General features: G+C 34.7%; 1 protein-coding gene across 2 annotated transcripts in view; it reads left to right on the forward strand.

Annotated features, from left to right (window-relative positions):
• LOC135693530 (E3 ubiquitin-protein ligase rnf213-alpha) overlaps window positions 1–25,180 on the forward strand; it is an 82,525-nt gene that overhangs the window by 16,825 nt on the left and 40,520 nt on the right. For both annotated transcript variants that reach the window (XM_089111385.1, XM_065212052.2), the window contains exons 7-35: window positions 437–720; window positions 1,125–1,381; window positions 2,940–3,110; window positions 3,313–3,493; window positions 3,901–3,986; window positions 4,170–4,422; window positions 5,252–5,350; window positions 7,662–7,793; window positions 8,005–8,170; window positions 9,842–10,159; window positions 10,570–11,144; window positions 11,274–11,433; window positions 12,389–12,606; window positions 13,067–13,420; window positions 14,189–14,865; window positions 16,043–16,167; window positions 16,943–17,017; window positions 17,324–17,427; window positions 18,053–18,191; window positions 18,411–18,624; window positions 19,283–19,553; window positions 20,090–20,233; window positions 20,607–20,718; window positions 21,384–21,555; window positions 22,022–22,193; window positions 22,413–22,495; window positions 23,035–23,229; window positions 24,048–24,170; window positions 24,732–24,849. In XM_089111385.1, coding sequence (XP_088967511.1) covers window positions 437–720; window positions 1,125–1,381; window positions 2,940–3,110; window positions 3,313–3,493; window positions 3,901–3,986; window positions 4,170–4,422; window positions 5,252–5,350; window positions 7,662–7,793; window positions 8,005–8,170; window positions 9,842–10,159; window positions 10,570–11,144; window positions 11,274–11,433; window positions 12,389–12,606; window positions 13,067–13,420; window positions 14,189–14,865; window positions 16,043–16,167; window positions 16,943–17,017; window positions 17,324–17,427; window positions 18,053–18,191; window positions 18,411–18,624; window positions 19,283–19,553; window positions 20,090–20,233; window positions 20,607–20,718; window positions 21,384–21,555; window positions 22,022–22,193; window positions 22,413–22,495; window positions 23,035–23,229; window positions 24,048–24,170; window positions 24,732–24,849 — 5,978 coding nt within the window. The remainder of the gene's footprint in view (window positions 1–436; window positions 721–1,124; window positions 1,382–2,939; window positions 3,111–3,312; window positions 3,494–3,900; window positions 3,987–4,169; window positions 4,423–5,251; window positions 5,351–7,661; window positions 7,794–8,004; window positions 8,171–9,841; window positions 10,160–10,569; window positions 11,145–11,273; window positions 11,434–12,388; window positions 12,607–13,066; window positions 13,421–14,188; window positions 14,866–16,042; window positions 16,168–16,942; window positions 17,018–17,323; window positions 17,428–18,052; window positions 18,192–18,410; window positions 18,625–19,282; window positions 19,554–20,089; window positions 20,234–20,606; window positions 20,719–21,383; window positions 21,556–22,021; window positions 22,194–22,412; window positions 22,496–23,034; window positions 23,230–24,047; window positions 24,171–24,731; window positions 24,850–25,180) is intronic.

The raw sequence follows: 25,180 nt of genomic DNA on the forward strand, positions 1-25,180 counted from the left end.
ATAAACTAACGGGGTATTGCTTAGTTACCAGGTAGCAACCAGCAAAGGTGCCATTGTCTATAATGAATACTCGTAACCTTTTTCATTGTTTCGTAGATAATTTTGTAATTTTAAAGAATAGGGCTCGAATATTTACTTATTGCAGGAAATTCTTTTCACCAACTTCGAAGTTTTTTATTAAAAGATTTACAGATTTTTTCATTATACGTAGAGTCAAATCTTTAATAAGGCAGAATTTCAGATTCACTTTGTAGCTCTTGGAGCCTATGGTAAGGCATTTACACAACATTCGTGTTTTCAGAAACTTGGCTGTTTATTGCAATAGATCTTAAATGTAATCCATACCTTTCTATCTCAAAATAGAATTACTTTAATTTTGTTTCACTGTATGTAATCATTCGTTCTTCTTTTTCAAGATAATAACTTCCCTCCTTAGGAAAGTTCAACAAACTTGACGGCATTGTCTCTCCGGAATGCGACAAATCCTTTTTTGAACGATTCTTATTTTGGAAAACAAACACCGTTTCGTTGTCTAAAACATTAGAGGATAAAGATGAATTTATTTTATGCGTGAAAGCGTTTAGTCACAAGAATCCCAGTCAGCTAAACGTCAGAAATTTAAAAGAAATTATCAACTTCCTGAGTTCACAACTGGTATGTGATGGAACTGGGAAAAACAAAAAACACAAATTCGAACCGAATTCTATGGAGAGATATCAGGTATACAATGTGTTAAATGTCAAACAATCATTTGAGATTTGATATCTTGACCGCAAGTTGATGGGGGAATTAAACTGAACTAAAAAGCATTTGTAACTTGGTATTTCAACTAAAAAGCGTGAGTCTTGGTATTTGACACATAGCTAATTATAAGGGTCATGACACGTAGCTAAAAACAAAAATTTGCAAAGGAGAATTCCACTGTTTGCTCCAACATATGTATGGCCAATGATCATAAAATTATTTTGTCTTAGAGCTTTGTAAATTAATCAACCTGTCGTTAGCCTCTATAAATTGTCAACAAAATAGCATTAAATGAGCTCTTTTTATGCTGTTGATAATAAAAAATACACTTTAACGATAATGATGAAAATGATACTGATGACTCTTTTTTACGATTTCAGATTTTTGAGGAATTATTTAAAGATAAGATCGAAGAAAACTACAAGATGTTGCAGGATACTAAGAAATGGCAGAACAGTTTTTTGTCAAGCATTTCAATATTGGTGATGTTCCCATTTTTGAAAGTCGACTTTCTTCCAACTGGCAGTCATTCATTGTTGCAAAAACTGCTTGAATGTATTTCACTGAAAGGATTGTATCACGATGATTACAGTCCTGAGGACTTGAAGATGCGATTGGAATCTGAGTTCGGAAACAGGTTTGTGAATTATCTGGATTAAGTATGTTTGCTTATTTAGCTAGTCATCGTATTTAGTTGCAAATCGAGATCTCAAAAGTGCGCTCTTTAAGATGATTGATTAGAGGCTCTTTCTAACTAATATTATGTGACGATGATGATAATTTCATGAGAACGAGGATTTTTACCATGTTTGAATGAATTACATCTTACAAATTTTTCAGCTTCTTTCATTTACATGACTGGGTTTAATGTGTTTTTGATAAATTTATGCTGACTTTTCTTCACTTTTGCTCGATATTTGTGTAAAACTTACAAGTTAAGACAATTGCCTAATGATGATAGTTGTAACTAAGAACCTTCATATTCTTTACCCCCAAAGTACGTTAAGATAATTATAAACCATACAAATGAAAAGGAAAACTAGCAATGCAAAAAATTTTCCGACAAGTGACGACTTACTTTTTCACCCATTCCAAGCAAATAAAGCTATGCTAGCTTCAATTGCGGCAATTTTTACAATGTCTATCCGACAAAATGGTCTATTGGACAAAATACCCCAAACTCACTACGCAGGTTTCCAAACCGACATAAGACACAAATGCTAGGTTGCTCGATGATGATAATTTAATGGTCCACTATTGAAGAAACCTGATTTCTTCAAATTGCAGACTGAGAGAAAATTGAATTCTGAATAAAATATAGTGGGTTTAAAACAGACAAATATAGAATTATCATAACAAGGCTTATTTCACAATCCATTTCAGAAATGCTAGCTTGATGCGCATAACAAGGCTTATAACAAAGATAGCATAAGGAGAATAGAAAATAAGTACTTTAATAGCAGTTTCTTACAGTCTAAATATCCTCGTAGCCATGTTCCTTGCCGAAAGTAGAAAATATACTGGCCTAAGTCAAGGAACTAGAAACTTTGGCCAAACTAAAAGAACCCTTTTATCTCGAAGCAGCTGTTGTAGTAGTAGGTGTGCTGTATTTACCCCGTAGAAAGGCTTGCAGGGACTTTATAGCAACGAGCGATGCACGAAATACAAATAGCATGAATTATTTTAACGACAATAACTGTTTATTGTATAAGAAAGAGTTCAAGGATCAAAGTCAAAGCACAGCAATTCGAATTAGGCTCGAGTGAATGTTTTAAATTTGCACGCTTTACAATGAAATGTGCATATTTTTTTGCTTCTTTCATAAAAGGGGCTAGCAGTGCTAGGAAGCATCTCTTTCAGGCATTGGCTGTTTTGAAGGAATTTTTTAATCCTCTCTCTTGCTTTTTTAGCTATTAGGACAGTTCACACAATCCCTTTACTCCTCCAGTTCTTGTTCTTTTTCTAAATCTGTTTTTTTCTGTGTAACCCAAATTGTCCTTTTAATCAGTATCAGCTAACATTAGCTTAAAATCTGCATTTGAAAATTCTCTGAGAGAAAAATGATTTTCCAATTCTTCAGCCTTATATTGTGGAGCCGATGCGGGGTATATGATAGAAACAGTGCTTTTACGTATATCTGAATGTCATGTTAATCGTTTAGCAAAGCTTTGATTGCCCTTGCAATATATTTTCAGTCTTGTTCAAGACCTGGTCAAATTCATTAATGTTGTGCTCGATCACCGAGAACTTTTGGGAAGTACGGCTGCCTATTGGAGTCTTTTCAGCATAATATCACTGCTTGATCCTGACTTTCCAATCCAAGAATTTTCAGGGACTCGACATTATCTCATCGAAAAGTCGTTTGAGTAAGTTTTGTGGCATTTTTTTCTATAATTTTACGGGTTACTTGTTTATGCTAGAAAAACCGAAATTTGACAATGTTTTTTAATATTTTATTATCCGACCGGATTCAGATGGATTGTCGGAAGAAAGAAAAATCACAAGATGACTTTGCTTTTTTCTTCGCTCATATTAAAAGTTCCTCATTCTCTTGGAATTGCTTTCCAGGAACAATGACCAAAATTTGAATGAAATCAATGCAGCGCTGCACTTTTCTCCTAAACTAAAGAAATTGATGATGTCTTTTTTCAATTTGAAAAATCACGAGTTTTACCTTTTGATGCCTGCCATCGACTACTTTGATCTGCTAACCACTTTGGGAAATCATCTACATGGGAAGCGACGGATCGTAAGTACGCTTTTGTCAGACGTTTCTATTAGATGATTCTACATACCATTATTCCTCACAATGGTTGTCATCACAATGGTTGGATATCAAATGTAGATCCTGACGCATAATTTTCAGCCTCGCTTTGAAACAATTTCAAAGGTTTTATCTACGAGTTTAGAGACCACTTTTGGACTATACAGTTTCAATTACAATGCGATTTTTCGCAATTATATTAATAGAGTTAGTAATTATTTTTGGCCTTTAGAATGAAAATATCATGAATGGAACTTAATTACGTTACATTTCAACTTATACGGAATTTTGACAACAGTGGAGAGTACTTTGAAATACAAGTATATCCGTATGTATGTATTGTGTGTCTTAGCATTTGTCCATTATTTAAAAGTTCATTGTTTCATCTTTAGCTGCAATCAGAAATTGAAAAAGTCAACATCTTGTTGACAGTTTTGCTGTCAAAGGTTGAGATAAATGCTCCAAAGGATCCAAAAAGGTATGAACGAAATTATGCTGCAGTTTCACGCCTTACATTTCCATGAGTATCTTTTAGAAATTGTATCATTTCTATGAATTGACCACGTTTTTTGAAAAACTAAATAGAACATAAAGGTTTATGCTATCCACAAAATCCACCTAGAAACCATTTTTTTCCTAATATTCTTTATCCATTTTTTAGGATCAGCTCTGGGATTGACGTTTGTTCTACTTTGTTTTCGAGAAACTTTCTTTCAATCAAATATTCCGAAAACATGGAATTTTATAGCTGCTTGCTGAATCTTCTTCAAGCTTTCACTAAAGAAGCAGCATCAGAACCTGGAATATTAGAGGAGGTTTTGAAAACATTTGAAAAGAGAATTGCAAAGCTACTAACTGGGATTAAAACGGAACTTTTCAGTTTCACAACTGATAGATTCTCCAAGATATCGAAGGTTTGTCTTACATATCAGTGGTTTGTTTTGAACAGGTTTCTCTTATTTGTTTTGATGCTTGTTTTTATTACAAAGCACCATAATGATGTCAGTATTTTCGTGCCAGTTACGGTGCTTTTAATTTGTAGATACGACTCAATATTTTTGCCAATTTTTACGAACCATTTGTGTTTTACAAATTGTTGGAACAGTTGAAGTCGATGATGGCCCATGACCACCTTGGCGTGCATATCGCGCAAAAAAAATTTGAGATGAACCGGAACTTTTGAGATGAAAATGTTATTACAAAACACATGATGAAAATTCATGCATTCTTTCGTCAGTCAGTTAGCTCATTATTTAATGGTCAACAGTAAGTAAGTATTAATAAATCCAGGTATGTGAATTGCTCACTGGTTAGGGTCGCGGACAACAGACCCAAAGCACTTAAAGTTATGCAAGTACAAGCTCCCTGTATTTCTAGGCGTACGAATCACGAGATGTTGCCACAAAGAGAGAAAGGATCAGGGTACTTCTCGATAAGCGGAGCTTTTCAGTGTCCTCAAACAACTACCTTGCGATGCTATATAAAAATAAAAAACAAATACAAATAAAAACTCCGGTTTAACGTTTATAAATAAAGAAAAAATAGTTTTTTCATATTATCTTCATTTTTCAGTATCTTTCTTTGCATCAAAGTTCCAAGTATACAATAAGATACTGTTTAAAATGACAAGGCTTTGAAGAAGCATAACTTAACAAGTATTCCAATTTTGCAAGGTTTTGAATCATATTGATATAGTTTCTCATATTTCATTCTCAGATTTGATTCTTTGATTTTTTTCAACAGTTCATGGATCTTTTCTTCAAACTGCCTTTGGAGATTGACTGCATGAAGAAGTTGTTGGATGATAAAGTTGAAGATGCCATGCAGTTTTTCATCGAAAAAGTTTGTTTTCTATTATTTCAAATACTTCTTCGCTTCATCCCAGAAGCATTATGTTACAGAAGACCCTTTTTCTCCATCTCAAAACTGCTGACAGAGATCCCAAGATACCTTTTCCCTTCGCATGTATGAGTCCGGCAGGCCGCATTAGCACTGCTCCATTTCCATATGAAACGGAGTAAAACCTATCCGTTGTTGCTTCGCGTTTACACTGCTCTGCTATTTAAACAAAGTCATTTGAAGACGCAAATGAATACGGATACTTTTCAATTCGGTGCCTATTGAATACGCTCCGTTTTCAGAGTGAACCCCGAAAACGGATACATATGAATACGTTAACAACAGCAACAACACGCTTTCTGGCACGCCGAAACTCACGTTAAAATTTAGGTTTCACAATGGACGGGTCGCAATTTTAAAAAGTTATCCATTATTCAATTTCCTCTAATTTTTATTTCATTCTTATGCCAATTTGGCGAGGATTTCTGCAATTCTTTGTTTAAAGATGAGGCTACCAACAGCTCTTTATTGAAGCTGTGTGAACCCCTAACGTGTTCGTATCGTATGCATTTTGAAACTGATCAATGTGGACGGACATCGTTTTCTTCAACGAACACGGACAGAAATGAATAGGGACCAGTGTGAACGTAGCGTAAAAGGCATTGAGTCATTGTAAATAGGCTTTCCCTGTAGAGGGTCGTTTTCTATCGGCGTGATCGCAATGGTTTCATGTCATGTATCGGCTTTTGACAACCTGCTATTGACAACAACTGTTTTGTAAGTCAGTAAGGGTTTATTTGATAAGCTTCTGGCTAGCCAACAGAACTGCAGCACGAAACTGATGACGCAGCATAATTTACTATTGTGTTTTTAGTATAACCAATTATTGTGTTTTTAGTATAACCAATTAACATATCTTATTATACTAACCCTATATTATCTTGATATTCCTCCTTTTTATTTTTCATTCACATTCTTCTTTTGAAATGGAACACCTACACCTATAAACGTCCAATCGGGCATATGACCTAGATAGCTCCTTGTGAGTTCTTTTCATATGTCCGACAGCAAACATACCAAACTTTGAACTATCTACTGTTTGTAGTTTATCTTTTTTGTAAAAAATAATTGTTATTTGTGGTTCAAGTATTAAATAGAAATGTAGTAGTTAATTATTGCTGTGAATGAAATGTTTTGAGTTTGAGTTTAGGTAAGTTTGTTTATACTCTCTCCTTACTCCTTATACTCTCTCCTGTTTATACTTTAATCATGACTCAATGCCTTTAACACAATGCGTACAATCAGCAACCAATCGTACGCTCAGCTTTGACCTACAACCTACTATAGCTACGCAGCATAAACAGTTAATATTAATTTTACCATTTATCTTGAATTTCTCGTTAAGTATTCACAATCTCACAAGTACTGCGATAAGTCAATGGGCAGTCAAACATTACGGACTTTCTCTGAATCATAAGAAAGAAATATAGCAACTCAGGAACACACGTTCATACAAATTAGAAATGAATCGTTAACCCTTCCCGCAGACGATTTTTTACGACCTCTTTATTCATTATTAGAATCCTTCATTTAACAATTTTGAATGTTTCATGCTTCTATAAAAAGACTTACAGTGACACAAGAAATACGAGCAAACAAAGTTGATCTAGAATTTTGAATCTTGAGGAATCCGTATGTGGCATCTTCTTGCAGCAACGCATTGAAAGGAGCAAAGAATATCCACGTGGATAAGGTCACCTAGATCCTCTTTTGATAAGGATTCCAAATTCAGCAGCAGGCCTGCAGGAATATTCAAACATACAGCCCTTTAATCACTCTTTTCTTGGCCCACTGTTATCGCTGTCATGAATGATCGTGGCTACTGCTTTGTGTGCATTTGAATTTCAATTGTTTTCAATGCAATTTTCATGAAATTTTGTTATTGTATTTTCTCTAATTTTGTTTTATTAGAATTCTGCTATAAGAGCCGAAACTTCGCTTATATTTCTAGAGACTCAACTTCCACTTTGCTTTTTACTTTTGCTTTCTTCGTGAAAATATTTTCATTTTCTCAAGGTTTTCCATATATTTCAAATATACGACCCTTGGAAACTATCTTTCCAACAGCTTAATTCGGGCAAATACTTCTAATTTTCCTGCTGAATGCATTGCATTCTACACGAAGAAGTGAAATGTCTACTGTGGGAGTTAAAAAACTCTGCAAGTATATTATGAAAGTCTTACAGTAATAAGGTACTGTAAGGTAAAGGTTTCATCCAAATATTAATCTTTCTCATCATTTAATTTTTGCCAGGAAGCGAAGAGCAGTTCTTTAGGGCAGGAAAAAGTTTTTGAAGTGATCTGTTCAGTGAATGAAGAAACAACCTCCCCGCAGATGATGAAGTTGTTTCACAACACAGCGATCAATTTCATTGATAGCTCTCAAGTAAGGTTTTTTTGTAACTATGATTTTAGTTAGTGTTAAAGTACATCTTAATTAATGTAAAGATATATGTGTAACAACAAGTGATAATAACTTTGTTGTTTCTTAAATATTGAATGCTTCTTCGCTACTTTAGCATATAGTTGTTCAAAACTTTACAAATGTAATTTGCTACCTATCGCTCAGGTTTTTCTTTCATTCTTTTTTTCACAAGGAAATAAACAGCCACCGCCTCGTTACATTGTTCATGGACAAAGAAAAATTGAGGTTCTTATGGCGACTCTGTGATAAAGAACTTACAACTGTCAATGATGGCTTCTCTATGCTCAGGAAGCTGCTATGCTGGCCACCTTCACTCGCTTTGATAAAATTATCAATTGGTGAGTCTTATTTTCAAATTTAAAGAATTTATCTCACATCGATTTAACCATTCGTCAGATAGTGCACTTACAAGAACCAGTAAATTAAATTTCAGATTGGCTAATTTTTTTTAGTAAATTTGAGTCTAGATTGTTCTTCAGTTGTTCTTTAATTGTCGAGGTGTTTTTAATGTAATCAATGCAATTTCTAGCTAGTGTGTGTTGAGGGGGATGTTCAGACCTCATTTTCCAACAAAGTAAGTGAGACCTTTATTTGACGACAGGCCAATAAGTTTGAAAGTTCACCGCAAAAGCACCCGTAGATGGTAAAATATTTCCCGTTGTTGAGTTGAATTTTTCAAGTGCATTGTTGAAAATCACATTTAACAATAGCTCAGCCAAGGCTTGTTCTTAATATGTTGTTTACTTTTAACCAATTTTGATGCTTGTGTTTTTTTAAAGTTTTCTGGTATAAAGGATGTAGTTTGAATTGTTATCTGTGTTAATAATTCTTCATATTCAGCTGAAAGATTGTCGCTAGAACAGGATAGATTCTATGAAGTTTAAAGTTACTTTTTGTTCTCTCTATCTTAATAACATTTGCTCTCTCTATCTCTCTTGTTTTTTACAATATGTTGATTATTGCAATAATCTCCCGACTATTAGAAATTATGCATGAACATTTGATGATGATGGTGAATGTAAAGTTTGAGTAATATTTTTTGCTGCATATAAAGCTTTTTGTTTGTTTTTTAATAAAGGAAGATCACCTCTTTGTTAAAAAAAAGTTTGCTTTAGAGACGTCCAATCTCTGCCTTGAGTTTTTAGCGTGGAAATCTTGGCCTGATAATTTGAAAATGCATTTTCAATATCCTTGCGGAAAGAGCGAAATTCAAGGATTAGGAACATAACTAATCAGTTAAATCTCCTGTTAAATTACTTGTCTCTTATCAAAAGTCGACATCTGTAACGGAATTCCATATTCCTAACCACATGGTACAATTTGAGCCTTGGCACATTTTGTCTCGTTTCAACATTTCTACCTAGCAAGCAGAACCTGCAGCTGTAAAATCTTTATCACCTCTAGTATTAGAAAGCGTATTGTAATCCTAGTTCTTTGTTTTTTGCTGAACTGTACTGAACTGTACTGAACTGTACTGAACTGTACTGTGCATTTCTTAACGGTTCAACGTCAAATAAAAGGCTAAAGATAAAAGGAAAGTTTTCTACCGACAAATTTCTGAAAGTTAGCCCAATTAAATTGGTCAATTGATTCTAAATGCTATTTTTTACGAATTCTACGCAGTACACTATTTTGAATAATGGAATTATCTAATTTACACCGTAAAACCTTCATCGCCAAAACCAATGAAAATATCAATATTATGGACTGAAATATCTTTTTAGCAATGATTTATCCTTTGGTATGATATCATTGAAAGAGTTACGAAGTATAATTACAAACGAAATGAGCTTAAAAATTGTGATAAAGCTACGAAACGAGCAATTTGAATGGAAACTGTAACTGATTTTTGTAAGGCCCAAACTCAAAACAGCCCCCATCTTACCTAAGTAGTACCTAAATAGTTGAACATTATGATTGTTGTTAATTTAGGGATCGTTAAAACAATATAAAGGTACGTCCTTGGTCGTTTCAAGAGCTTATCTTTAAAAGCAAGTTTTTGTTTGCAGGAAATATGTCAAAAAAAGAAGCTGAGAGCTCTGGTGAAGGAAAGTTAAAGGCTGCCTTGGATCATTTTCGATCTTTTGAGAGCCAACTGTTTTCTGGTGAGGTCATACCAAAAGTGCTTGAAGTAATTTGCAATAAAAGGAAGGAATTTTGCGAAATTTCAGATGCTTTGAAGATGGTTCCTAGTGGAGGGAATGAGCACAAAGATAATGTTGATATTATGATCGCCTTGAGGGCAAAGGAATGGAAAGAATTTACGTTTTGGAAAAAGAAAGCGTCGATTTTGGTACAGATGTGTGAAAAACCAAGAGGTCTTGAAGGTATATCATTCTTCGTTCTTTCCCCTTTGCCCATCAAGTCATGAATTTATCTTTGTTTGTATTTTATTTCTAAACTCTGGAGTAAACAAAAATATCTTGATTAAGTAGTAAAATTCCATTTTTTAATTTATCTTTTTCGACCATTCAAATAAAATTTTTTGTTAAATTTCAAAGCCGTTATCAACCGATATTCTGTTATTTATTAAGCCACAAAGAGTTGCTCATGTTATTAATTAAAGCAGGTTTTTGTAAAGTAACTTTCAATTGTTGCAATGAAATTTGACAAATTCACGCCTTTTTCTTTCCCAACCTCTACTATAACTTAGTATACTTGAAAACCCTTATATGTATTTTGCTTTTTGAATAAAAAAAATTTCTTTATCGTTTTTCAAATTATTTCTATGTTTTAGTGGAACTGATGGAACTAAAGGCAGCTTTAGAGGAAAACACTGAAAGCATTCCACTGTCAAAACTCTGTACTTCAGAGAATGGGGTAGTGACAGTGACACACTTTCGTTTGCCTTCTAACATCCTAGAGGAATTTGGAGCTATTTGCTTTGCAAGCTCAAGTACCATATTCAACCGTACTTGGGAAGAGTGTGGACAGAATCTTGGAGATTTGACCCTGGAGCAAGTAGCTGAAGAATTGTACAAACCTGTCACTAGAAAGCTAATCAAAACAGTTAACAGTCTGTTCGAAGAGTCTATAACATTGTCAAAGCTGAAGCAATTCCTGAAAGATTTTACTAAGTGTCAAGAATCCAAGGAAATTGTAAAAGAATTAAAAATACTTTTGTCTGTGCTTGTTGATAAAGATGGAGCAATGATGGAGTACAGCAAGGACGAAATCGAGCATATAGCAGATAAAATTGTCCAGTTCTTCAAACTCAACATCAACGTAGATAAAGCAGCAAAAGTTATTAAGCTTGGCGAGGCATTTGGACTGCAAGGAAACTTTGAAATATTTAAAGACGTGCAAGAAAAGGTATTGTTTCTACTTAAATCTATGACCTTCTTGGAGAGTTTTATGTAAATTCGGCAAGCACTGAGAGTTGTCAATGTTAGCGATTGTGGTGGTGATGAAGATTATGGTTATGATTTTGTTCTGTTTTAGGCACTTAGTAATATGAAGGAAACCCAACTGAGGTCATTAAACCAAACCCATTTTTCAGCTGCAAATGCTATGCGAAATGTGGACGATAGCATGGAAGAGTGCATCGACTGTGTATTGCGTAGCATGAATTTGATTACGTGGCTCCGCAACAAGCTTAAAAGTAATTTCATTTTTAAATTGTTTTCCTCATATGTTCCTTCTGCATTACGTATGCTGTTTGCTTAAGAAAGAACTCTTTGTTGTAGTTGTCGTTTGTGTACTTGTCATAACTGTGTACTTGTATACTATAACTGTACTTGTCATGTCCTCGATAATATTATATACATTCTTTGGAACTACAATCCTTGCCAAAAGTTTTGGAATATTTACGAAGATTTTTCTAAATTCCCCAGCCCCCCTATCCCCCCATTTATCGTTTTTTAATTTCGCTATTTTATGGTGAAGGTGAACATTTCTTTACTGTGAACTGTACGAAAGTATTGAAAAAAAGTCACCATTGTACGGGAGGGAAGGATCAATATTTTAGGAGCAACAATGATATATATTGGTAAGGTAGTTTTAGACTCGCTTTGTCTGTTTGCATGCAGTCAGGGGGAATGCATTTCAACTATTTTTGGTAAGGATTGAAGGAGCTTTAAAGTCGTCTTATCAATCCCTGTCTTTTTTGTTTTATTTCTTATACAGTAAAAACCCGCGTGTTATAACCTACTTTCTCAGGGTTTAGGATTAGAGGTTCTTGTATTATGGGGTAATTAATGACAGTTTAGGCTAAGAAGATCCTTAGTTCGGTTCTTAATTTCTACAGTATTGTTGTTTATCATCAGGCAAAAGCATTAAATTTGGTCTGTTCTTCATTCTAAGAAATATAAATACTGTTTTTAGAAATATAATTTTTTGCTTGTTTTTAGAAATATAATCTAAACTGACATCGAAATCAAAACTGCAACCTCCATTTTTAGGATTTTGTTTTGTGTTATTTCTTCTGATAAAAGACGTTGTTTTATATGGAGTTTGAAACATGTTTAATGTTAATCGCTATGAATGTGAATCTAATTTATATCATCCAAGCTGATGATTATTGCTTGTTTGTAGCTGTAATGAAACTTTTCCTTAAGGTGTCAGAGATGTTAAAACATTCGTGGAGTTGCTAAGTATATCAGCTGGTGAATCTGATTATGAGGCTGATCGCGTTTCGTGCTTGCACACTGTCTGCCTCGACCTCGAACCAATTATTTTTCAACTTGACTTGCAGTGGGGACCTGTTGAACTTGTTGAATGTTTTAAGGGGATTCTTGACAAGACTGCAAGGGACCCAACACTTTTGAAGAAACTAGTAAGCAATCAACACAATCCCTTAATTTGATTTTATATTTCTATGTATGCTAGTCTACATTCGTGTAATTTTACTGACATTTTCACACCTGCTCTATTATTAAGCTGCATTCCCCTTTTTTTGCTAAATATGAACCAATATTAAGACATTGCTACAGTTATGCCAGGTCATAGTTTGTTATGTCCTTACAAGGTTTTCCTTTTTTACTCTAGTATAGTTGTCATTTTCTCTAAACATTGTATCATTCTTCATCAATTTATAGCCCTCCTGCTTATTTTTTGTCCTTGATTTCTTCGCAAGATTACAAAATCCTGCAGACGGTCTATTCTTTTTTTCAAACATGATTAAATTGTATGCAACTGAACAGTAAATTAGAAAAATTCCATTTACACAGCCACAAGTGTGCTGTTAACGGATCCTACTTTTTTGCGCAATCTGAAATTCTTATTTAATTTTTTAGACAGACAGCAATCGATATTTGGAATGGTTCAAACGAGAACACGAGTCCTACGGCTCTGTAGCGAAGTCCTGCATGATAGAGGCCGAGGCAGCAAATACGCGGGGATATTACATCATTGGTTGCTCTGAACAGAATTTTGACATTCAAACTACTGTTGTTACTTTGGAAAACTCTTTAAGACTGCGGGTGCCTCAGGAACCGAATAAAGATGGCTCTGAAGATGTGAACTCGGAAGCATGCTTCAAAGAATACAATTTGGATGAAATTGGCGATTTGCAATCAAAACTGGTATTGATAGGCGGAAAAGTGAAGGAAAGAGAGATTGGTCAGTTTGAAAAAGACCATTTTTTGCAGGTGATCCATCAACCACTCCTATTTAACTAAAATTGACATTCAAAATTAGATTAATAACTTTAAGAATTGCAGCCTCTTGTTGGAATATGGTAGTGAAGGGCTTGGCTCTCGTCTTTATATGGCACGTTTTTCCGCTGAAAAATTGCGGAACATGCAAGCTGTTGTCGATATCCTTATTGTTCCCTCGTGATTCTCCTAACAAGAAAAGCAAACATGAAGTCTTGCCTCCACGATTCCTTAGTTGCTGCGCAAGAACCTTTTATCGCAAAGTTATAGCCACGACATTCAGCTAGACAACCCATCAATTTCAATCCTACACTTTCCTTCTATTTTTTTCCTCTCACTGGTTTTTATTATTGTATTTTCCAGTGGCTTGTTTTGCCTGGAGGCAAATAGGCAAGCAAATATTGGGGTAGGAGACAGGGGTTTTTGATATGGATCGCTCAAATACTAAATGTGTATTTGCACTAAAGGCTAGGTATAAGGACTCAAGTTGTGTTTAGTGCTCCTACTTTTGTTGAATATTAGACCAAGACCTTCTTTAAAAACTATTAATAAAAGTCATATTGTAGTTTGCAGTGGCAGCCATTCGAGATTTTTCATGTTACACTTCTTGCCCTGCGTGAAAGGACAGTAAAAATCATCATCCATGGTCCGTGGAAACCTTTTTTGCTTATTTCAATTTCTTATTTCTGTTAACACATGACAACACTGATAAGTTTAGTATTAGAAGCAAAAATTAGTTTTTGGCATACAATTTATTCTTAGGTCTTCGAGTCTATGACGAGAGTGGCAAATTTATACGTTGATCTGTGCAATTATGGATGCTATCCTTATCTTTCATGGTGGAAGAGGTTTGATTGTAGCAGTGCCGCCGATTCGCATATAGAAGAGCAATGTAAAGAGCTTGAGAAAGACCTAGAGGAGTGGCAGTTAAAGCTGCACCAGAAACGCTGGGAATTTCCTCCACTGAACTGTTTCACGGTTCGGCAGTTGATGTTTTTGCAAAAGGAGTTGAAAGACGTTCTCATAAAGGAAGACATTAATGTGTTGAGGAATCTACCAGCACAGGTATTCACCTTGCTAGAAGAAATACACCCCGAAATAAACCAGGATATTTTCAGAAACGTTCTCTACAAGTCATCTTATGATCGTCGCTATGGGAAGCAAAAGTCTGAAAATGAAAACTGGCAAAAAGTCCACAGAGAAGAAGATAGATTTTTTGGAATAGCCTTTGAAACGTTGGAAAGATTTGTGGAGGAACTCGAAAAGGAAGGCCACGATGAAGACGTTGCAAAAGCGGCGACGTTTCATTGTGGAATAACAGAGAGAGCGAAAGCATCAGCCTGGGCATTTGACAATGCTGATGACGAAAAGAAAATTGAAGAGCTAGCATCTAAAATGACTGCCATTATGGAAGAAAAGGAGGCTCAAGGCTCGAACTCGTAGGTTTTGCAGTCTCGTTTTAATAGCCTCTTGTTTGTTTTTGTTTTCTTGTGATCATAAATTCTAATACGGTAAACAATTGAAAGATGGAATGAAAAAATCGAATTTTTACATCATAGAGAATTTCTAATAAGCTTAATTTCTGCCAGCTAATTTCTCGGTCTTGCAAATCTAAAATTTCAACCAAAACCTGCGTTTCTGCTATCGGGCAGCATTTACTGGAAAACCCAGATTGTGCAAAAGCTATAATGGCGACATGTTTCGGATTATTGGTAAAGCCCGATCGTTGTTCCATCTAGCAGTTATGGAATCTATCTACATAAGCACGAAAAAACCGCTACTGTGTAGACAAAAGGAGCTCGTTTTCACCTTAGGACTCCATTGGTAACATTCTCAATAGGTAAACGGCACTGATTGGTCAACCTCAACTGTCATGTGCTCGTGTTTCTGATTGGCCTATTTCCATCCACAACTGGGTATATATATTTCCTAGCGTAGAGTTTTCGATCTATGTTCTGACGTTTAAAACTCTGAAGAGTGCCAGACGAAAAGCTTTAGTTTACTAAGTGTTTGCTCTTTTCAAAGCCATTAATAAGCTTAAAGGCAATCTGTCACGACATTGATTGATTATAAGAACAAAGGGATTTTTTATTGTTTCCAGTCCCCCTTTAATTTATCGCATTGTAAAAAATATGGCGGAGCGCTGGAATTGTGTTTAGGCTATTGTTCCAACTATTGTTCTCGTTAACCAATCTACAACGAGACAGATTGCCTTTAATATTTTCAGCTCATTTTGAGACCGCATTGTTTGATACATATACTAGGATTTTATGCTTGAACTTATATTGATAATCTACTTACATCAGATGATTTAAGATCCAAGTTGCTGGATCGAGAATTAGTGTTAATTATACCTTGCTACAGTATCATTTAAAAAAGAAAGTTTAATATTAATTGTTTTCTCAAAATATCTGAAGCTCTTACCAATCCTTGTCATTCTTTCTTTTCTGAAAGAAAACAACCAGAGTAAGTAGGACTTCGCACAGCGTCTGGCAATATCTTTCAACGATGACCGGTTCTAGATTAGAATTATTAGATTATAAATATTTAATGTTTTTTTACACTTTTGATTATGATCTATCATCAGCTTGATTATTTTCTCTTTTGCAATTTAAGTTCACATATGGACGAGCAATCTGACGAGGCGCCCGAAATAAGCTTGGAGGAACATGAAGAAAACAGCGATTTCCTCAAAATAGACGAGCTTGGGAAATTTTTGATGGCCTTGGCAAAATACAGGAGTACGTATGATAAATTTAAAGAATTTTTTTAAATTGAGCTGTAGGATATGAAAAAATACGTATAATTATGCATAATCAGCTTAATTTTGGCCAATAAACGGCTTCTATTATGTTTGTTTGGTTCAGAAATTTAGAGCCAAGACCAAATTCGGGCCAACTGAAAGGGAAGAAGCATGCTCTCGTTTGGCAATGCAACTTGCTCTCAATAGATTCAAATTTATTTTCACATGAATGGCTATTTTTATAGTTCTTTCAGACTATGTTCAATGCTCCAAATAGGCCTTTCACAATATTCTAGAATTGCAGCTTTTCGCAAAAACACTTGCGTAAGACTGTAGATACTGATCAAAACATTGAAGTTTCCAAATCATTTGACAGACAAGACCTTCTTTTTTGTTGAGCTGCTTTCAAAGCTGCGTAAAATAAAAGAACAAGATTTGTGAAGACAGAGGGGGCTCTTCAACCTCGTTAGTGTTCAGTGGTCGCTGATTGGTTAGAGGAGGGTCAAGTCAAATAAGCCATTGTTTTTCTTTCATATTTTAGGGTCCAGATTACAAATTTCAAAATACCTTTTCGTCCGTTGATAATTAGTCTCCCTTTTTTTCATGAAGACAAATGCTTGTTTTTGCCACTCTCACGTGGCATCGTGAAATATTTATTCTGTATTTGGCTTTTTGGCCATTCTATTTATGCTGCTATTTTAACGAATTTTGAACCAAGAAAACTTTGTACCAAGAAACCTATCGGACCGTTATATATTTGTTTTTCCTTGCAGAGAAAAGAACAAAAAAGCTGCAAATCATTGAAACTATGAAAAAGAAGCATCCAAGCCTAATGGTCGTTCCAAAAGGTAGTCAGGGATGGTTATTAAATTTATTTATTCTTTATCAACAAGACTACGCAAATTTTTCATTAGCAGTTGATTCCATTTTTGAATTATTTTTGCTTTTGTTTGTCCTTTTAAAAGTAGATTGTTTCACCTTTTATATCCTTAAATCATGAATAAATCGCTGAATTAAGTACTTACAAAGAATACTTCGGTTCTCTATTACACAAACACTAAAAATAAACATGCGTGCTAGTATCATACTAATGGTACATTATTTACTTTGCGCTATTGAAAATATAATGTGCGAAACTATTTCTTTTGATTTAGATGATCTTCTGTGTATTATTATTGACATATACAAACAAGCTTGTGATCGGCTACCCTTACCAAAAGAAGTTGTAATTTGCAACAGCACTACATCCCATGAAAAGGTAATTTTATGATAAAGAAATTTTTTAACACCATCTATTTGTAAAGTAGACTCATATTGGCTGATGCACTAGCAAGGTATTACTTCATGTGCCAAGATTCAGGGTTAACAGTTCTAGCGTCGCAATCATGATGCGGCAGGCGATTCAACAATGAAATTCACTGGCTTTTTGTTAACTGTTAATTCAAGATTTTGTTCCTCCTTGTCTTGTAGTCTGTGACCCATTTTCGAGTGTCCACTCTTTCCCTACAGTCTCTTCGACCTTTTCTGCACACAAGATGTCATGATGATATCCTTTCTTTTCGAATTCTCTTGATTCTGTAGAAAGGTGAATTTGGTTTTAAAAATAGCTGATCATTTATTTCTTAGTTTTATAATAGAATCAAACATCAAAACGTTTGTTCATCCCAAACTCTTCGCCGCGTCTAGTCCTTGACTAAGTATCTTTTCATTTCTGTAAAGCACATATTTTTCATGCACAAATTCTTTGAGCATCTTCTTTGAATTAAATTTCAAAAAATCTTGTGCACTTTTAAGCAAATTAGCAGCAAAATCTTGCCTGCATCTTCGGATACTGCGAGAAATATTATTGAGACGACTTATTTTGACTTAAAATCTCCTTGTAGATCGAGCTTTTGCTTCGAAGAGCACTTTTGGACCCAGACAGTATCTATACTGTGGCTTTTATCGACGAGTTAGATTACAATGTCAGCGAACAGGCATTCAAAACATTAACTCTACTTTTGCAAGAACGCGTTGAAAAAGGTAAGCTTTGGTAGAAAAGGCAAAAAGAAAGGTATTAAGTATTTTCCGTATTTAATTGAACTGAATTGAACCAGCCTTCCAACAACAGATTTAGAAAATACTTCATTCAGCAAAGTATATTTTAGTTCATGGGAAGAACTAACTAATAGTTGTCTAACATTATTGAAAATCTACGGTGATCGCTAATCAAATTTCTAATTGTATTTTACTGTTTAAAAGTCATGGGAGATGCTAACTACAACCTATTGCTAATGTGTGCAAGCGAGAAGGAAGATGGATCGTATCTCGCATCTGCATGGGACGAGTACCATATTGTTGCCCATCGCTGTCCGAGTCAAGAAGAAACAAGAAAATTTTTGTTTAGTCAGTTTAAGTACGTGTCAGCGACTTCCGGGACAGATTCTCCTTACGCTGCTGCTGCAGATGAAGATAGGTAAACGACTTTATTGAATCCATGACTTTGCTCCTTTGTGACACAGAATTGCCATGTGAGTTCTTAATAGTAATAAAGTTCCTGTGATCTGTAAAGCTTTTTGTTATCAGAAGCGACTAAACTCATACTTATTATCATAATGGATTCAGGAGTGTGGTCATTCTCCAAAAGTTTTTTGTCTGCAGTTAAATGAATCGGTATAAAATGTGCCGTGATCCTACTAGTTGCAGCTAAGGGGAATGTAAAATAAGGATGTGCTATCAGATTTCCTTAAGGATCATCTTTTTCGTTAGATACAGTTATCTGGCAATTGTCATAAATTCTCGAGAGTCAATTTTTTAGCATTTCTTATTTGCAATTGCAAGACATTTGTAATTTCAACTTCTGCTTCTCTGATTTTGAAGTTCCATAACATGGCCTCTCTTTGTTGGAAGTTATAAGAAATCCTCAAGGATGATTCCTCGTGACATTGCTACTTTTAAAATTTATCCGCGTTTTGCCTTAGCTTTTAACGTTTTCTTCGACTGTGACCTGTGACTGTCTTTATCGATTGTTTTCTATCAATCTGGTTATTGGCATTGAATCAGTTAGATAATTTCGTGCACAAATTCAATCTCGCCGTGCTCAAATTCGTCTTTATTTTCTCTATTTATTTCAGCTCAACTGTGCGTGTCGTCAAATCATATGAGGCAGGAACAGGAAAGTCCTTTTGCATTAAAAAAGTTGGAGATAAGCTCGGCGAGATATTGAAAAATTCAAAGGTAGCTTCAAATCAAATCTTCAGATCTGTCGACACTGAACCAATTATTACAACATCTCTGCAAGGAACAATAGTTGATCAAGACGATGTGGTTAAAGAGCTTCTTCCGTTTGACAAGAAGAAAAACGATGCATTTCCAAGAATATTTCATTTTGACATAGCCTCATCGGTAAGCTTTGCATTCAGTTTATATTTGTTGGAAGAGAGTGGCTTGCATCAGGCGCACCTGATGTTGCGGATTTTTTGCCCTGAAGTAAACCAGTAAGTATTATAAACAGAAATGCGAATGCAATGAAACTGAAACAGGACAATAACAAAAATTTTGTATGTAGGGAGTTGTTAAAAGGAAGAGCTTTCTCAGTAGGTAAACTTATCGAGTAGACAGCAACCCCTTTCATCTCAACATTTTTTTTAATTTTGGCAAATTTGGATAAAAGTTTTCTGAAGAACATGCATGTATTTATCAGATCAAGGATAGAAGTTCCTTAAAGCTTGTTCTTATTATTCCGCTATATTCATAAGAGTTTAGAAATAAATTATTTCACTAACTTAAAGTTGTTACTATAGTTGCTGCTGTTTAACATTTTGTAAATAAATACACCTAAATTTTTGCTGCTATTTGTCTCGAATTTTTCCAAATAGTTAGCGCGTGGAATTGTCTTGAGTTTTTAGCCGTTGAAAAGCTTTACCATATTTCCGTATTAGATGCAAAACCTGGACAGGTTCATTTTTGAACTCTTAATTCTCGGATCCCTGAGCACTACAACTGGAAGTGTTTGGAAGAAGAAACCAGCCGATCTTTACATGCTTGAAATTACGGAATCTGTTTTTCAGAGGGAAGGAGACACGGTATTCGCATTACTTTTGTTGACATTTTTTTGCTTTGTTATTCCAGGCTGAGTTATCTACCTCAACAAATCGTTGATTTTGTTTACTATTTGGCTCTAAAAGTTAACTGATCCTGGATATTGTTTTCAATTCAATATTTTATTTTGATGCTTAAGACTATTACCTGCAGAGAAAGAATATAATTTACCCGACAATATCAATCCAATTTTGTTCTTTATTGATACTTAATTAGACATTAGGCATCAGATATTACAGTTTCTTTTAAAATTGTGTCTTCAATCAGAATTCACACGTTTAGAAACAGTTTTCAATTTTCAAGGAATTTTCTTCCACCGGTTTTTATTTTATACCAATTTTATCCACATCCATGCAGAATAATGAGACTGCTACGAAAAAGGTGAAATCAAACATTGGAATTATAATACCACTTTTGCCAACAACGTTATGCCGAGCTCCTGAAGAGACGTTAGAGTTCTTGAAAGGCGGTAAGGGCCTTGAGTCCTTGTTTATAACTGTGCATCTCTTGAAATAACGGAAAACTAATATACCGATATATGCTATGCTGGATGGATTTTTGTTTTCACGCCATAGCGTTTTTAAAATTTTCAAAAAATAGCACTTCCTGTCGAATTGCATCTTTACCCATTCTGGCATTATCTTGTTTGCAAGTTTTTCCTTCCAGCATAGCATTTATCGGCCGTGCTGGAAAATCCCAGAGCGTGTTTGGCTTACCAAAAATAGATATTATAATCATCGAATCAAAATTTGAGAAACAACACGTGTGCTAGAGTCTGTTTCGCCAGTTACATGTTGTTTCTTTCACAGCACATGCTGTTATGCTTAGATTGCAATGAACTTAAGGTTATTTGAAGAACCGGCCTTTCAAATCAGGACAGTCACTTTAAAAAACCTTGATGTCCCTTCGTAGCTTATCGTAATCTAACTTGGCTCTTAACATGCTAGCCAAGTCTACAGTACATTGCTAGCCATGCAAAAGAATTCCAGGTCAACGATACCATAAAAGTAATTTAAATGGCCTAAAGCCTCGAAGACAATCATTAAAGAGCAAGATTTGAATACGCACAATTGCGATGTCTTTACTCTAGCCTATAAAGTATGAGTTTTAGTTCGGGTTTTTCCTTTCTTTCAGGCCAAAATATTAAGCCTGGATTTGATTCCGAAGAATTTGAAAGTGATTCGTACCAACGTGTGTATCAATATCTGAATCAGTTCACTTCAAGACCGACTTTGCTCGAGCACTTTTTATTTAAAGCCAAGAATGATCTTGGCAGTCAGAGAGAATGCCTCGAAGTGTTGCTAAGGTAATAAACCTTTACATTAGTTGCATTCTGCATTTGTAAGACGGCCCGTTTCAAATAACCAATAGAATCATACTTGAAGCAATGTTTTCTTCCTTTCAAATTACGAAAAAAATTGAAGATTTAATTAAAGGTACAGAAAAGCTGCAGCATTTCTTTCTTACTTGTAATTCTTTTGCCTAATGCCTTGTATGTAAGTAAGTCCATTTCCTTTATTTTAATTTCTTAGAGTTGTTGAGTTAAATCATTCCCAGTGAAATGTAGACTTGTAAATTTTGTAACTGGACATCATAGTTAAATCTTGATGACATCATGTCTTTTTCACTACCACAGCCATAGAATACTCATAAAATCAATATTTAACAATGAAATAATGATATTTATGATTTTAAACAGTTGCAGTTACATATTGAATTCAAAAACTAAAATTGAATGTAATCTCCTAAAATCTATAATCTGTAATCCCAAGGTATTGTGGAGTCGATCATCCGTCATGGAGGCAGCTCAGTCATTTCGTGCATTTCTTTAACAGTCAGCTCTATGACTGCGAAACAAGTGTTTTTTGCAATCCATCTTTGGTTGGTGACACGATGCCAGGGTTCAGAAAATTTGTGATAACGTTCATGCTAATGATGTCGAAAGTAAGTATGCTTTCATCAATCTTGTGACAAACAGACCATGCTGCGTGTTGTGCACTTTCGAGATAGGAAGCTAATTTTGTAATTTCTTACGCTTCAGTCGGAAGCCAGTTGATTTCAGTCGTAGGCCAGTTGATTTCAGTCGTAAGCCAGTTGATTTCACTCGTAAGCCTATCCAACTGCCTGGTATAAAAGATAAAACTTCTTTTGTTTTCAATTTAGGACTTTGCGACTCCGTCGGTTGATGCTACTTCACAGCCCCAGCAAGGGAGCCTCGTTAGTCTCAGAAGGACTTGGGAAAGGAGGTAAGAAGAGCCGCCTGGCTCAATTATTGTGATCAGAGCAGAATTACAAATTTTATACGAATTACAAATACGCTGGTCTTTAAACATCATTTGCTACAGGTTAGGCGACGATTTTCATTGAATGCGAATTTATTTTGAAATTTGAAAATGTTGAATAAACGGCAAAAGTCAGTTTATCATACATAATGTAGACTTGTAAATCGTATTGAAACTAAATAATGCATACTTTTTTTACCGCCATCTTCTTTTATGGTTGAACTCATTTATAGCAACAAATAGCTCTCTACTTTTACATAGATATACTTATTGCATAGAGAAACTCAAAAGCAGGATGAATTTTCCAGTATTCGTTAATCCTTACTTCATGTGCCATGTTTTAATTTAAGTGGCTTTCATTGGAATATGCAATTTGCTAGTTTATTTAGGTTTTAGAAAGCGCTCAGAGCTGTGCGAAAGGTCCAAAGCTAGGGTTTTTGTTATTACTTCCCAAAAGTTTATTCTATGCTGCTTGACAAGGAACATATGTTTCATACCAACAGCGAGCATCCATATTTGTTCTTCAATCAAGATCATGTTTCCGTTTCATTTCTGGGTTTTGTTGTTAACTCGCATGGTGATTTGTTGGACAAATTGAGCAGAAATGTTATTGAGAGAAAAATAATGTCGCAACAGCTCATAGCTGGATTGAAACATAATGGAGTCGACCTTTCCTCGTCTTTTGATAATTGGAGCAGGTCTGTATGCAGTTCTTCTATAATCCGAATGAGCATAAAAATGCGTAGAACAATTGAATTTGTAAATACGAGGTCACATTAGTTAACTACTAAATTCTATATCTCATAACTGCCTAATTGAATCGCTGTTTAGTCACATGCACTATTGAAAGTGGCTTCTAATGAAATTTGCTGTTTTCTATTCTCCAAATATATAATTTCTATTCTCGATTAAGCATTGATTTGTAGAACAAATCGATTCTATATTTTGTATTAATCGAAGATGACGAGAAGTGCCTGTCGCGAAATGCCCTGTAAATAGAAAGAATTAACAAAGCCACAATAAATCTTTCCGTAAAAATGTGACTTTATTTTCGATGTATGTTATATAGCTATAATTAAAATGTAAAGTTTTAACAAACTGGATTTTTTTCCAAAAGTAAACACTTGGTGTTGTTCATCTTGGATTCCCAACTTACGTTTAAACTTCAACGGAAATAGAACCTGTAAGGTTTTTTCTCTACCTAGCTGTTTTTATTAAAATGGTATGTGTAGGCCCAATAAGTCTTTATTAATATATGAATCTCGTGTGAATCTATATGAATCGGTTTGTTGAACTGGCTGACACCCGTGTTACAAATCTACATGCGGAATCGATTTCTGGCAATTTTAGATTTGTGAATACTCGTTGTTTCTTTATTTTGTTTTGGGTCTCTGAATCTATTTTCATTGCTCTGCTACCTTTAAAATATATGTGTTATATATTGATAATAGATAAGCTTGTTTATTTATCGATATATTTATCTATTTGTTTATCATAAAACTACCTTGCTTAACAGACGAAAAAAACTGGAAATGCTTTGTTCGGTGATGGGGGTTAAAGTGGTGTACGATCCAGATCAAACGTATGAACTGACAATGGACAATGTGATGAAGATATTGGCTATACACATGCGATTCAGGTTTCGTCATTATTGTGATGTTTAGAAAAGAAATTAAAATAATTATTTCACCAGACGTTACTGATAAAATTTGTCAAAAGTTAAGATGAGTTTGTAGTGATGTTGTACCAAGGGTTTTGAAGAATTTAAGAAAATGGCTGTGAAAGAACATTTTTCTTGCTATTAAGACTCGTGTTTGACGCAAGCATGTTTCCAGGTACTGGCTGTCAAAAACAGTTTGGAAATATGATGAAACAAAGCAATCTGCAGAAAGATGATGCCTGAATTAAAAAACGTAGTTTAAGTATTAGACATCAATCTCTCTTGTCTTCCTATTTGCAAATATCCATTAAGTTGCGTAATTAGCATATTTATTTGGTTGTCAAACAAGTTTTTTGTTAAATGCAAAATTTGAAAATGGCATGAAATGGTAACATGTTCGTGTCATGCATTTAATATCTGATTATGATTATATAGTATACTGTATGTGGTTTAAAGTGGAATTTTAGCAATATGGGAATTTTGATAAGAGTTTTTGTCTGTTTGAATTGTTATCTACATTTGGTCTCTGATTACTTTTAGGTCAGGTATTCCGGTTATTATAATGGGTGAAACAGGCTGTGGGAAAACAAGATTGATTCGTTTTATGTGCAGACTCAAAGCTGGACAATCCAATCTACAAAATATGGTCCTTGTTAAGGTGTGTGTTCGAGATTTATGACTCTAAGGAATTCACGGCTATGCACAAACGCATGACATCCTGTTATTGAGATAGGAGGAGCTCACTTCTCGATTCGTTTGACTACTGAAAGAGCTCCTTCTTAAGAAGTTATCTCAATACAATTTATCTTATTTTCTTTGTTTTCTTAAATGTATATTGTATAATAAGTTCACTAACCGATGTATTATTTTTCTGTAACATTGTCTTATTTTCTTGTAGTTTAGCTATTTTTTTGTTTAATTATTGTGATAAATTGTATGAAGTGGAAAAAAATGAAACTGAACTGAAAGAAGATCTTGTGGCAAATGTT

This window comes from Rhopilema esculentum, chromosome 11, assembly GCF_057945365.1.
Source record: "Rhopilema esculentum isolate cy_ngs chromosome 11, ASM5794536v1, whole genome shotgun sequence".
NCBI classification, from domain to species: Eukaryota; Metazoa; Cnidaria; class Scyphozoa; order Rhizostomeae; family Rhizostomatidae; genus Rhopilema; species Rhopilema esculentum.